The following is a 13,073-nucleotide window of genomic DNA, read 5'->3' on the forward strand; positions in this document are numbered from 1 at the left end:
GCCTTTCAAAACCTGCATTCGAGAAAAAGCCGAGCTCCGAAGTGGACAGATTTAAAGACGATAGGGGAACTTCTATCGAGCCTGCCAGGTAGCCTTCTTGTGAAAAGCAGCCAGAGCCTCTATTCAGGCCAGATCCTGAGCTACATGTCGCGCATAGTTAAGAGTCCTCAGGGCACCGCCCAAGACCCGCCAGCGACAGTCTCACAAGATGATGAGGATATTAAAATTGCCTGAGCACCAAGCAAGTATGGTACTAGCCTCAGTTTTCCTTTCCCCGAGTCCAGGTCTGCCTATATTGAAGTAGAGATAAGAGTTAATGGATGTCAGGAAAGCCCAGTCTCTACATATCTCACCAGAGAAAGCAGCACAAGAGTCTGCAAATGCTAAAGAGCCTCTAAGTCTCGAAGCAACTAAAAGGAGTCCACTAGTAATAGCAAAGCACGGCAAGAGCCATCCAGTGGTCACATAGTAGACTTCCCAGATACTCGCGAAGAGATGAGATACCAGCCATCTGCGCGTCCATCTAGCAGTCGCGACCGCAAGGAGCCAGCCGAGGACTCAATAGTCCCGCCGCTACCTATTGGACATACCAAAAAGCTGAAATTTTATATTTAAAAGGGGAGACAAAAAATAGGGACTCACAATCATTAAATTCCCAGCTATGCATACGAGCTGAACGCGTGAGTCGATCAGATTGGCGCCTATTGAGGAAAAGCTGACCGTGAAGCTGTATCAGAGTGCAAATCAGAGTGCAAGTCAGATATGAACAACAAACCTACGCCTAAAGTCCGGAACTCAACACCGGTACGTCCACCGAACGCTCGGGGTAGCATCGCTTGGGAGCCACCTAGATCACGGTTTCAGACCAGGCCAGAGCCAGCCGCTGATCCAACCAGGATGTCAAGGGCTGAGAAATGGATCATACACCTGCAAAGAGAAGAAGCTCTAGAGCGCCTATGCCCAAGGCAGCTAGGGATACCCCGAAAGATGAACCCAAAGGAAAGCCACAAACACAAAATAACTCACACAATGCGGCGCGAGAAATCGCAAAGACTGCTACCCAAAGGTCAGGTCCGTTGATTGCAGACCAAGAAGCCATGCTCGGATTCTTGCTGAAAGCCGAAGGCATCCAGCTCAATCTTACGTCAGGGTACCTGAGACGTACGGCCCTATATTGGGCCGTGCTTCGTTGTTCGCCTGCTGCTGCTCGGCTGCTTCTCAATCGTGGTGCGGAACGTTCGATCAGGGATACTGAGGGAAAGACTGCTCTTGATCTTGCTGCTGTGAATGGGCCCAAGGAGTTGAGAGCGTTGGCTAAGGAGATTCGTGGGATATTTGAGCATTCGTCCATACCAGTTCCGAGATAGCGATGATCTGTATTTAATTGTAGTTGCTGATCAGAGAGAGGGATAACAGCCCAGTGTTCAGTAAAGATATATATATCTGTACCAGACAGTACTACAAGCGCTGAAACCCTTACATCTGGCTCAATATCGGCATAGAAAGCCCGGCGCTTCTGGGTATAGTATTTTGCATAGAGAAATAGACATGGAATTCAATAAAAAGACACAGAGTGTAGTAAAGAACATCTGGAATGTATATATATAGGGCTTGAGATAAGTCACGTGCCTGACACCTACCCTCGTTAGAAAGCGACAAAAGTTTTGAATATAGACACAAAGAAAGCCTCATTTCTCCAACAATTGGCCGGTTGGTGTAGTTGGTTATCACGTCTCGTTAACATGAAACATGTTCCGATAAGGTCGCCGGATCGAGCCCGGCACTGGTCATTGTTTTTTTCTCTGTTTTTGCGCAGTCCTGTTCTAGTTATAGCAATCTTGTTCCGCCTGAGGCCTCCGCCAACAGGAGTGGGTCGCGCAGACGCCAGACCTTAAGCATTTGTAGCTCTGCCAGAAAACTCATGGAACTTCCTCTGTAGTTCTTATACATGGACATAGTCCTGGAACTGATTGGATGCCACTCTTTAAGACTCAAGCACTTGACTTAGGGCTCATGCTCACGTGACTGTCAACATATCACATGACATTCCGCCCCCCGATTGAGCCTAGCGTCATCCGGATAAGAAAAAAAAAGATCACTGAAGGTCCGCAACTTTTCCAGTCACCACCTCCTCCCTCACTCCAACACTTCATCCATCAACTTAGACGGCCGTGATCCGCAGTCGTGAGCCATCAAAAAACAAAAACTTCTTCATCATGTCCGACGATACCTCTGCCGGTGAGTATCCATTCATCAAACAGCCCTGCTCCAGCCACTAACGATCTTTCCGTCCAGCCTGGCCCATCGCCGATGAGGCTCTCACCCAGCAGCTCCTCGACCTCGTCCAGTCCGCCTCTCACTACAGGCAGCTGAAGAAGGGAGCTAACGAAGGTTTGTTCTTACCATGATCACCCGTTTTCTCAGTTCAAGACAACATGACTAACTGAAATCTCTACAGCCACCAAGACCCTCAATCGCGGAACCTCCGAGCTCGTTGTCCTCGCCGCCGACACCACCCCCCTCCCCATCATTCTCCACCTTCCCCTCCTCTGCGAGGACAAGAACGTGCCCTACGTCTACGTGCCCAGCAAGCTCGCTCTCGGCCGTGCCACTGGTGTCTCGCGCCCTGTCATCGCCGCCAGCATCACCACCAACGAGGCTAGTGACTTGACTGCCCAGATCCGGGCTATCAAGATTCAGGTCGAGCGCCTTATGATTTAGATGGATTCATTTGGAAGTTCGAAGGGATTTAGGATTGTGTGCTCGATTGTCTCTGACGCGACATAATGTTGATCAAAGACTGAGAGTGGCTGTGGTTGAGAAAACAGGTTTTGCTTTACGTCACAGAACAAGGCGCCTTTGATTAGGTGCTTTGGGACTGGGTTAGGCTAGGCCTAGGTGAAATACAATATCTGGACTGAAGAATCTTTGTTTGCCTCAGCGTGGTGTAGTCTGTAGCTCTGTAAGCGGACCGCCATCTAGTTGTAGCCAAATCGCGGTTATACTTGGTCAAGCATCTACTGCAGGGGTATGATGCACTCGAACTGCACGCTATCACTAGGTAAGAGGCCTATCCATTACGATAATCCATACTAATCGAACATTCGTGACAGGAACCGCCGCCTCAAAAGTGCCCAATGAATCATGACCCTGGAACTCCCTATAAAATGATAGTCACTCTGACGCCGATAATACTTGAACGATTGTCAAAAGGACAGGCTGATAACGGTGTCTAGAGCCCAGCCTTGACAATTGGGATAGATTTATCTATCCTTAGATTGAGTTTGAACCGACAACAGCTTCGAGCTATCAGCCTATTACATACCCCGGACTTGAACTCCATAGCGAATCCACTACGAAAGGGACTATATATAATGATTGACCAAAAAAAAGCGCACTAAGCATCGATCTGCCATCTCTTAGGGTGCTGTTCGCAGTCAACAAAAGCTTCTCGTAGGCTTATTTGCAGACAGCCACTGGAGACGACAAGCCTAGACAATAGACTTGAGCTGGAGGAAGTCTCCAGGTGTCTTTACCGGTTTCCTCTTGCACCTCCTATTTTTGCTTCCTCAAACACTTCTATTTGTGGTGTACAATCCGAGACTTCCCCCAAACAACAACCCACGAGTGTGGCTCAATCTGTCCGAAACAAGTATCATTCGGCGCCAATCTTTGCGCGTGCTCGCGCTTGATTCACCCATAGGTAGAATAATCTTCTCGGCTCGATGAGCTTGTGATACGAGAAGCTAGCCTGGGCAAGCTTAGAGCGAAACACCACCAACCAGGGGATTAAATCGCGCCTTGGCTGCGACCCTAATGCAGTGTGCCCTGAGTTAGCTTCGGAGATGGAATTGCAACTTGCCAAACATATCCATCAAGCCGATCGGGCACGCGCTGGCGCTGCTAAGTTGAGGCTGAGTTTGAGACCCTTTTGTCGGTACCTGGTCCTGTTGATTTCCGGTGGCTCTAAAAAGGCCTCTCCGGAACATGATGGACGCCGATCTCAAGTACAGTGTTGAATACTACCCAAGACGTCCTACTCGACATGGATGACGAACGAGACTCGGTGGCCCTTCAGCCAGTTCCTCGACCATCTGGCGACCGCCGTCCCCCGACATACAGAAGCGAATTGTCCATCAACCCGAACCAAGCTGGCAAGGCGCCATTTTCAGCACACCTACATCGCTCAGTATACGGCCCGATACTGGCGGTGATCTATGCGGCTCTGGCAATTGCTCCATGGGTTATTATCTGTATACTCTCATTTCGCCCGATTACCGCGGACCAATATTATGCGACACCAGATAACTACTACCTCGACGCAAAGGGAAAGCAGTCGCTGTACCGGCGAAACGAGCGCTGGTATCATGCCGCGCGGGTTCTCCAGGCGATTGCAGGTATAATCACACTCCCGTTGACGTCCGCCATCTGCGCAAGTGCAGCTGTGATATATATGCAGCGCAATCAAACACTCACCCTGCGACAAACCATAGCGCTCGCAGACAGGGAGTGGATGGACCTTCCTGGATTTTTTGGCCTCAAGATTTGGAAGCGTTACGGGAGCACCTTCTTGTATCTCTCCATACTGTTGAATATTCTCGGCTTGATCATCTCGCCTCTCCAGGCGGTTTTCCTTTCCACCGGTGCCACCAAGACTCCCACCCAGACGAATAGGATGTCTGGTCTATTCGATATGACAGACCCAGAAGAGTATTATCGCGAGGGCATGGGTAATGATGGCAACAAGGTGATCATCATGACTCGTGGTGCCCTCCAGCTTTCGACGGGCGATGAGCCCCAGAGACAACTTTGGAGAGGAGCCAATATGTCCTGCGATCCGCTGTCCGAGCACTACGCTGCCGATGTCGACTACTGTGGAAGTCGAACAACTATCAACACCATGGCCGGACTCTCAGACCCATTCGTGGCTGAATTACCGGCAGACTTCAACACAGGACTGTTCAGGCAGTTTGCGCCACGGATCAACACTACCGCACAATACGACCCCATACCCGCAGCTGAATTCCCTGAAAACTGCAACGAGATTGAGGGTGCTTTCTTTGTCGATTACACCAACTCAACGACGGTATTAGACCCAGATGACCCTTATATCTGGGGTGTTCAAGTGTGCATGCCGAGCAACGTCACCCAGTCTCCGTGGAAACTCACCCGGAATCGACAAGACTTTTCGGAGGTTCTTTATCTTACATCACCATAATCGGCTACGTTGGGCGTTCCTATCCTGTTGAAGAACGCGCATACTTCAAGCTTACTCTCGACACAACATCAGGATACTTCGAGCTCCCAAACTACATGAACGGCGGCCTGGCAGGCCCATTGTTGAATGAAGACCCAACAGAACTCTGTGCTCAAGACTTACGCTGCAAGTCGCAGGGCTTCCGCAATACGAGCATCACTCGCCGCCAATCCTTCCTCTCCGAGCCCTCGAATGCCCTCAACGGTGTAGCGAACAAGGGCCCACTCCTTCTCATTGCGCTTGCTCTTTTCGGTGAGGGCTCCTTTATTGCGTCTCGTGCCAGGCACACGGAAGCCTACGCAACACCAGTCCTTCACGATCGTGACGATTTCGATATGTGGACGTCTGGCGCCTGCGTGGAGATGATCCCGCTGAATTGGCTGGACGGCCGTACAAAGGACAGCTGTATCAGGAACAGGGACGGCGGCGAAAATGGCTGGGACGTTGCCGATCAAATCGTGGACTGGCTGACGAAGTTCCATGCGAAAGCCGACACCGTGGCAGCTGCTTTTACAGCAGCAGGTTTCCTCGCTAACCAGGCCCGGATTAGATATAATGTCCCTGAGAACTCGCTGAAGACATTGACAGTCAGTTATGACTTAGGCGCAGACACGAAGATTCCTGTGATTTCTCTCGCCGGGGTGGTCTTCATCTCAATTCTCCTTGGGGTTCATGTTCTCTCGCTCTTAGCGCTAGGAGGATATGCTGCTTGGTCTCCGCGATGGACGGGTACTCTGAATTCCTTTGCTATGATGCGATTGGGGTCGATTATTGCGCCGCAGTTACCGCTGTGGTTTGCGAGCGGGTGGCATCGGGTCGAGGTATTTGATCAAACGCCCGGATGGATTGGGGCTGTGACGAGCGATGACGGACGGGTGGGGGAGCTTTCGCTTGGAGAGGGCGTGCGGCTGAGAAAGGGGAGAGAGTATGCCTCGTACCATCCTGACGGCATGTGAGCTTTGACTTTTGACGCTGGAGTCTCTCGTTCTCTGGCACTATTGTAAAAAGTAACCCCTAGTGCACGACAATTGCGGGGAGTGAGCAATGCATTCAAGATAGTGCGTAACCGGTCCATCTCTGCGTAGGTGTAAGCCCTATTGGGAGCATATCAATCTCCCTTGGGACTGCCCTTGAGTTAGCTGTATCACAGAGCAAAGGGATCTCAAAGGTTGCGCATACCTTTGCCGACAGAACCATAGCAACCACCATGGGCTGTCCATCTATATCAGCAGTACTGGTCTGGAAGTCAGTTGAATGAGCTGAGTTTGGGGTCATCCAGGAGAATTGTCAACGTGTCTGAGCTACTGCGACCTAGTGTACACCAGACGAAGATGGAATTAGAGGTCATTTACCTATATACAGAACATGGAGACTCATCATCTACTGCATCCACGAAACTCTGACTGTCCAATCCAACCAGTATTCCTGAACCAACAAAGTAAAAAACTCTCCTTCATCCATCAAATCCAAATCAAACACCCCACTCATATTTTGGTAATTCTACTCCTCCCTTTTAACAAGCTCCAACCCCAGACCATTATCCCCATCCAACCCCCCCTCCAATTCCCACCCATTACTAATCTCACTCCCCAGAACCCCCACCACCAACGCCGCAGCCCGCCCCCCAAACTCCCTCGCCGCAGGACAAAGCCCGGGCCTAGCCCCAAACGCCAGAAACGACAGTCCCTGCACAGGAGAGAGCTTTGTCCACCGAAAAGGCTTGAATTCGTTCACATCGGCGCCCCAGGTTGAGGGGCTGAGGTGGCAGGATTGCATAGAGGCTGTTGCAGTTAGGGAGATGAGGTCTTTGAATGTTGAGTCTGAGGTTGTAGGGATTGGATCAGCAGAGGGAGAGGGAGAGGCGGGTTTGGTGATGTGGTATGTTCGACTGATGTGTGGTGTTGGTGGGTGGAGGCGGAGAGATTCGAGGATGATGTATGAGACTGAGACTGAGGCTGATGTTGAGTCAATAGAGGCTTCTTTCCCAGTTCGGACGTGTACGAATGAGTCGATATCGATGGCGGTGTTGAAGATGGCGTACATCTGTTCGAACCGTGCGTGGGTTGGTTTTCCGGCAAAGGCCATGAGGATCTTGGTGTACTCGCTGTGGTTTTTGGTTTCGGTGAATGTACTGAGCGCGCACCGCCAGAGGTTGGCATAGCATGGTAAGATCCAGTTGAGAGGGTTGGTGGTTGGGTTGTGGGTTATGTGGTGCTGGCGTGGGAAGACGGCTGCGAGGGCTGCGTGGAGGCTCTCGTTTTGTTTGAACGGAGGAACTGGGTTGCCGTTCTTCATATCAGTGCAGATTTCATGTATGACTTTGGCGAGAGCGATGAGATGTTTTGCCTGTATAGGGCTGTGCATATCGAAGAGAACCCAGAGGAGGAGTTTGAGGGATAGGGCCTGAACCAGAAGCACAAGATTAACCCGTACTTCGCCTTGACCTGCATCTTCATCTTGAGATTCAATACCATCACCGACTGCAATTTCCTGAACAACCTCCCAGACAACATGCCGAAGAACATGGCCCAGATTGGACCACTCCCTATTCGAAATCCTCATCTTCCCACTAACCCCCTCCACAAACACCCTTATCTGATCTTCATCCACACAGGTCAATGCATTATGGACGCCAAAGACCCGTCGCAGATCTTGGTTCTCGCCTGCGCGAGCTTGTCGGGGGGTGAGTCTGTTTCGGGGGCCGGTGGTGAGCTCGCTGCCTCTGATAATGGTGCGGCATTCGGAGGCGAGGGTGTATTTGTGGACAGTTGGGTGGGTGGAGAGGTGGGACTGGTTCTTGGAGGGTAAGTAGCGGCGGATGGTAAAGTAGAAGATGGTAGAGGGGAGAAGGAGGTAGATTGTCAAGATGGTGTAGGGTTCCATTTTGGAGGGTGAGTTTGATGGTGGTGGAAGGTAGGAGGAGTGTTGTAGAGGAGAGAGGCATATGAGTGATGAGGATGCTTTTTATAAGAATTCTTTAACATATCCTGTGAAGGAAAGACACAGTGCAGTGTCTTACAGAAGGGCATCATCAAAGGTCACACTGCTGTTGACAGTGAATGTGCAGTCAAGACACCAACACCACAGGCTGCCTTGCATATGTTTACTCCTACCCACATAGTGAGTGGGTTGTTTCTCTGAATGCTTAAGACAGACCATGATGCCACTGCAACCGTTGACTTTGCAATCATAGTATTGGTATTCAAGCCATCCCCACGGCGATCATAAACAATGACTACGAGATGCATGAAAGACATCTAGAACATTGGTCTTTGAGTTACCCATCAAGTTTTTGTAGTGAGAAAGACGCATGAAAAACAGTCGTATTGCAAAAAATGTATCAAACTCATGGATTAAATAAACACGCTTGGTATCATGCATGAAGTACATTAAAATCGGACCGAACCACCAATGCCACCTTCCCAGAATCTTGCTCTTAGTAATGGCCTGCCATGCGCTTACAGCACAATAAAGAGCAATATCAAGTCCTCTTCCCAACTAGCCCTCTATGACCGACGGTTATTGCAACTCAGCCGGGTCTTGGCGGGTGGGTAGCTCAAACGCGGGCGTTGAGTTGTATGATTGCGGGTCGTTATATGACTGCGCCGGCGGTTTCTGAAAGTACCCCCCACCGGCATGCACATCGCTCGCGGGAGGTGACTGATACCAGCCACCGTCACTCCCAGCATGAGTTGACGGAACCGGCGGGGACTGGTGCTGATCATATGCGGGGGCCTTGTCGTAAATTGGAACTGCTGCATTGCGTCTCCGTCGGAGGAAGAAGAATGCGCCGATGATGATAGCCAGCAAGAGGGGAATGCCAACACCGAGACCGACGCCGAGACCGATGGGGAGGGCGCTGCTTGAGTCCGAGTCGCCTGAACCGGAGCCTGAACCGGAGCCCGTACCGGGGTCTGATGTTGGTGTTGAGGTGGGGGATGTGATGGAGGAGGTTGTGGAGGAGATGGTTTCGTTGGTGATTTTGCCGACTATGCTCACGGGGTCAAGGTTGAAGGTTTCGGTCGAGTTGTTGCAGTCGCAGCCGCCAAAGCCGAAGCAGCAGAATTCACCAACTCCGCAGTCTGAGACACCGACACCGCCAGCTATCCAAGAGTTAGTATAAGTGCAAAACGACCGAGCGCGAGACCTACTTGGAAGGCACTGAGCGATACAGGTGTCGACCTGGCCGTCGGTCCAATCTTGTACTGAGCAGCCGCGGATGGCGTATTTTGTGTGGCCGTTGTCATTCACGCACAAACCGTTGGAAGCGCAAGAGTCTCCGATTTGGCAGCATTGAGCAGGGCTGCCATCTTGCGAGCAGGTGTAGAGGCTCGAATCCTCGTTTCCCTTGTCGTCGTAGCAAACAGCCATTTTGTAGTACGCCTTACGGAGACTTGTACGTTGTGAGGTGTGCCGGAGATTGAGAGTAAGAGAAAAAGCGGAGCGCAATGAACCACAGGGGGCAGGCAAGATAAATACCTCCGCAAGGAAAACGTTGGATCAGTCCATGCTTCGCAGAGTTAGGGGCCGAAGGCCTGAAGGCTGAAGAACGATAGGCGCAGGGTGTGGAGACGCGACCTGACGGTTGAAATTGACCCTGATCCATGACTCGTGAGTGGCAGTGTGCCCTAATAATAAATCCCTACAATTTCCGTCAAGGCCTGAGTAGGCCGCGGCGGCCAGTAAGGCCTTTCCAACGTGTTTTATCCTCAAACGACCAGGATCGCCGGGTGGTCAAGCGATGACACCCTACGGGAGCAATTGTGCATCGCAGAAGACTGACCTCCTCAGGTTACGCCTGGGGAAATCCTCTTCTGCTCGAAGCTTGATGGCCCTGGTCCAGACACACATGAATTATTGTTGGCTTCAATTTCTGAGTCTCGCAAACACGCTTGGACGAGTAAGAAATCAACGCTGCAGGGCGCCTAAGCTCCGCCAGAAGAGAATGATCTCCACAATATCGGAGATCCATTCCCCATTCTGCGTCTGATTTGGGGGCTAAATATGAGCCAGTCGACAGGCGGATCGGAGGCGTCTCAGCCTCGTCTTGGTGGAGAACTCATCAAATCAAAGGGTTCTCTGCCTTGGACAAGCCTTCAGTATGGCTTGGCTGGAGTTGAGAAACTCCGTTTGGCGATGGCGCAGACGCTGACAAATGGGCTGAGTGAGTTGTGTCTGTGATGAACGGGTAGTGATACGCTCCATATATAAAGAGGATCTGAAGGAGGAGATATAGCTTAATGATTTGGAAGACCTTGGATAGGTGGGAGTGGTGGTGTTGATGGCAGAGGTCAACATTCTGAACCTGCAACTATCCCGTGTGAAGATCACGTGACAACGCGGTCGCTGAATACTGAGGGAGTGAAGTATTGATTGGCAGGACTCTATTCGCTGTTTTGCTGTTGACTATTGCATATCAGTGATAATGAAGAGAGAAGTAGCTGCAAATGTAATCTCCACACTAACTCTTTCTATACCTAGGGTGAAGAAGCCGCGGATGTACCTACCTGCACCAGCGCGAGACAAATCCGGACATTCTACACAAACATGTGTCCGCTCTAATGTCCGCTGTTCATTTCGTAACACTGAGCTAAGCCTCTGAAACGAAGTATACGGACATACCGCCGACCTTTCCGCTTGAGCTTGTCGTTCTGAAGCTTCTTGCGCATACACACCTCAGGTACAGGGCAACATCACCTCTATACCTAGAAGTACTGGACCAACAAAGGCAGGTCGCCTTACTCTCTCAGCCGGCATCATCCTTGGGACGTCAATATTCCTTCACACCGTCTATATACAGCATGCAACCAGCCAGCCAGTCTATCACACAAAGCATTACATTACTTCAGCCTCCCATAAACCCCTCCTTTCTCTTTCCTCTCTTTACTCCTCAACAACATTCGTCTCAATGAGCTGGAACTCCTCATCAAGGTAGAACCACTGGTCAAACCTCGCCGGCCTCTCAGCCGCAGGCTTAGGATCCGACTTGGCCGGGATATCCAGACGACGAACGGCCTCGCGCGAGGGAATGAAACTGTGGGTGATGCTGGGGCGCGAAGTCTGGTTGTAGTTGATCTCGTTGGAGTCGACGTTGCCCTTGACCAGGTCGAGCCAGTACTCGTGGCCTTTTTCGACGATGGAGGTCGCGAAGGTCGCGTTGACGTAGGATTCGCCGACGATGGGGATAACATCGTCGCCGCGGGCCACTTTGTAGTACTGTTTCTTGTCAGTTATTCCTCAAGTAGAAGTTGGGGAGGAGGTGCACACCGTAAACCAGTCGCGGTAGGACTGGATCAGGCCCGGGCGGTACTTTTCGACGTCCTCGAAGTCTGCTCTGTTAGCTTCCACATGCAAGAGCATAAGAGGTGAGCGAATTGACATACTGTCAACCAATTCCGCAATGGGGTCATTGACATCAATCCCAAGAACCTTCCAATCCGTCTCTCCATCATCATTTGGCGCCAAAGCCCCAAGAATCTTGACCTGCTTCACCTGCCCGGTATACCCAATATCCTGCCCAATATCAAACAAATCAATCGGGTCATTGTCACCGAGCTCATTTGTGAAATCATGTTCCACATTTGGCGTCTCCCACGTCTGCGGAATCGAGCCGTAGAGGAACGGGTAGGACTTGTGCGGCCACACGCTCTCGACGTACCGCGGCTTTCCGTCCTTGTCGTCGTGGAAGATCGGGTTTAGGGGCTCGTCGCGCTTGATTTCGATCTTTCCGTCTTGCCAGCGTGGGATTTCGACGACGAAGTTGACAATCTGCTTGTTGCAGGTGTCCGGGTAGAGGGGGACGTCGTGCCAGAAGGAGATGGGCTTGCCGTTTTTCTCGAGCCAGACGCGCCAGTCCTGGTTGAGGAGCTAGTGTTAGATATGATCACACCAGTCATCGATTAGGGTACTCACGAGAGTGTTGCGGCCACCGACGGTCCTCAGGGTTAGCTCGTCAAGGTCAAACGCCGAGGTGGCGTTGGTGTCGCGGCTTTGGAGAGCAGCAGCGGCCGCAAGGGCGGGCAGCATAGCCCAGGCAAAGCTCTTTCCGACCATCTTGAATAGATCAACAAGGAAGTTGAACAATCCTTACAGAAACAAACGGCAGGCGGAAGCTTGACAATGCGACAGGAGAGAAAACCCCCCAACAGGCAGCGGATCGACAGCCCTACATATAGGGAAAGCAATCTCCTGATTGCGAGCTCGCAGATTGCCTCCCCCGTGGGCTGCCAAGGCAGTCAAATTACATTTTGATAGATTAGTCGAAGCTCTTGAAGCTCTAGAAAGATGGTGTTGTTGAATAAGAGGCCTTGGTTAGGCCCACGTGCATGCCACCCCCACGTGCATGCATCCGCCCCGCTCTTGGCATCGAGCTATCTCCGAACGCCAAGGATGGCGATGGCAGGAATGAGCAGTGAGCACTACGAGAGAAAGAAGGAAAAGAACAAACAAGCGTGCGGGAATACGGAAATGGGATGGTTGCTCGCCAGCTGAGATAGAATAGAGGAGACTCCAAAGAGGCTGGATTTTGTTGATACCTTGCGTTCGCAGTAGCTGTGTAGGTCCAAATAGACTACAGGCCATGATTGACTGAGGAGAACGACTGTGCCAGTCGAGTCTTCGCTAATCGTACGAGAATTACCGATTTCTCCATTGTAGGACTCGTACCAGTCATTGGCTATATAGATCTACGGTGACCAACTAGCCCTATGGCTGATTGATCAATATCCTAGGAGTATCTGGTAGAGGTCAGTTGGAAGTAGTAGCCATCTTGAAAATATATAACAAGGCAGCAGAGAGGGCGCGACCCGAGAGAATA

The 13,073-nt window shown here is 51.2% G+C and overlaps 6 protein-coding genes and 1 non-coding gene across 7 annotated transcripts; 4 read left to right on the forward strand and 3 right to left on the reverse strand.

The window, feature by feature from the left end:
- The first annotated feature begins 1,036 nt into the window (after nt 1-1,036).
- Nucleotides 1,037-1,542, forward strand: BJY04DRAFT_193481 (uncharacterized protein). The gene has a single exon (XM_073711919.1). The coding sequence runs from the start codon at nt 1,098-1,100 to the stop codon at nt 1,365-1,367; it is 270 nt and encodes an 89-aa protein (XP_073569273.1). The 5' UTR covers nt 1,037-1,097; the 3' UTR covers nt 1,368-1,542.
- A 163-nt stretch (nt 1,543-1,705) lies between these two features.
- BJY04DRAFT_t104 lies at nt 1,706-1,790 on the forward strand. Its single transcript has one exon. It is a non-coding gene; the product is annotated as a tRNA-Val (tRNA).
- Nucleotides 1,791-2,126: 336 nt separating this feature from the next.
- Nucleotides 2,127-2,925, forward strand: BJY04DRAFT_193482 (50S ribosomal protein L30e-like protein). The gene is made up of 3 exons (XM_073711920.1): nt 2,127-2,238; nt 2,296-2,391; nt 2,459-2,925. Exons 1-3 carry the CDS (start codon nt 2,217-2,219, stop codon nt 2,719-2,721), a joined length of 381 nt encoding a protein of 126 aa, XP_073569274.1. The 5' UTR covers nt 2,127-2,216; the 3' UTR covers nt 2,722-2,925.
- Nucleotides 2,926-3,837: 912 nt separating this feature from the next.
- Nucleotides 3,838-6,276, forward strand: BJY04DRAFT_229024 (uncharacterized protein). The gene is made up of 2 exons (XM_073718966.1): nt 3,838-5,194; nt 5,269-6,276. Exons 1-2 carry the CDS (start codon nt 4,046-4,048, stop codon nt 6,211-6,213), a joined length of 2,094 nt encoding a protein of 697 aa, XP_073569275.1. The 5' UTR covers nt 3,838-4,045; the 3' UTR covers nt 6,214-6,276.
- Nucleotides 6,277-6,757: 481 nt separating this feature from the next.
- Nucleotides 6,758-8,140, reverse strand: BJY04DRAFT_220058 (uncharacterized protein; the record flags this gene model as incomplete). Its single annotated transcript, XM_073716762.1, has 1 exon — nt 6,758-8,140. The coding sequence occupies one exon, from the start codon at nt 8,138-8,140 to the stop codon at nt 6,758-6,760; it is 1,383 nt and encodes a 460-aa protein (XP_073569276.1).
- Nucleotides 8,141-8,776: 636 nt separating this feature from the next.
- Nucleotides 8,777-9,628, reverse strand: BJY04DRAFT_220059 (resistance to Congo red protein; the record flags this gene model as incomplete). The annotated part of the gene is made up of 2 exons (XM_073716763.1): nt 8,777-9,360; nt 9,409-9,628. The coding sequence occupies 2 exons, from the start codon at nt 9,626-9,628 to the stop codon at nt 8,777-8,779; spliced, it is 804 nt and encodes a 267-aa protein (XP_073569277.1).
- A 1,244-nt stretch (nt 9,629-10,872) lies between these two features.
- On the reverse strand, nt 10,873-12,501 carry BJY04DRAFT_193486 (inorganic pyrophosphatase). Its single transcript, XM_073711921.1, has 4 exons — nt 12,170-12,501; nt 11,641-12,112; nt 11,525-11,586; nt 10,873-11,473 (listed from the first exon to the last, which is right to left on the reverse strand). The coding sequence occupies exons 1-4, from the start codon at nt 12,308-12,310 to the stop codon at nt 11,141-11,143; spliced, it is 1,008 nt and encodes a 335-aa protein (XP_073569278.1). The 5' UTR covers nt 12,311-12,501; the 3' UTR covers nt 10,873-11,140.
- Nucleotides 12,502-13,073: the final 572 nt, after the last annotated feature.

The sequence above is a fragment of the Aspergillus karnatakaensis genome, assembly GCF_047715665.1.
Source record: "Aspergillus karnatakaensis strain CBS 102800 unplaced genomic scaffold BJY04scaffold_37, whole genome shotgun sequence".
NCBI lineage: Eukaryota > Fungi > Ascomycota > Eurotiomycetes > Eurotiales > Aspergillaceae > Aspergillus > Aspergillus karnatakaensis.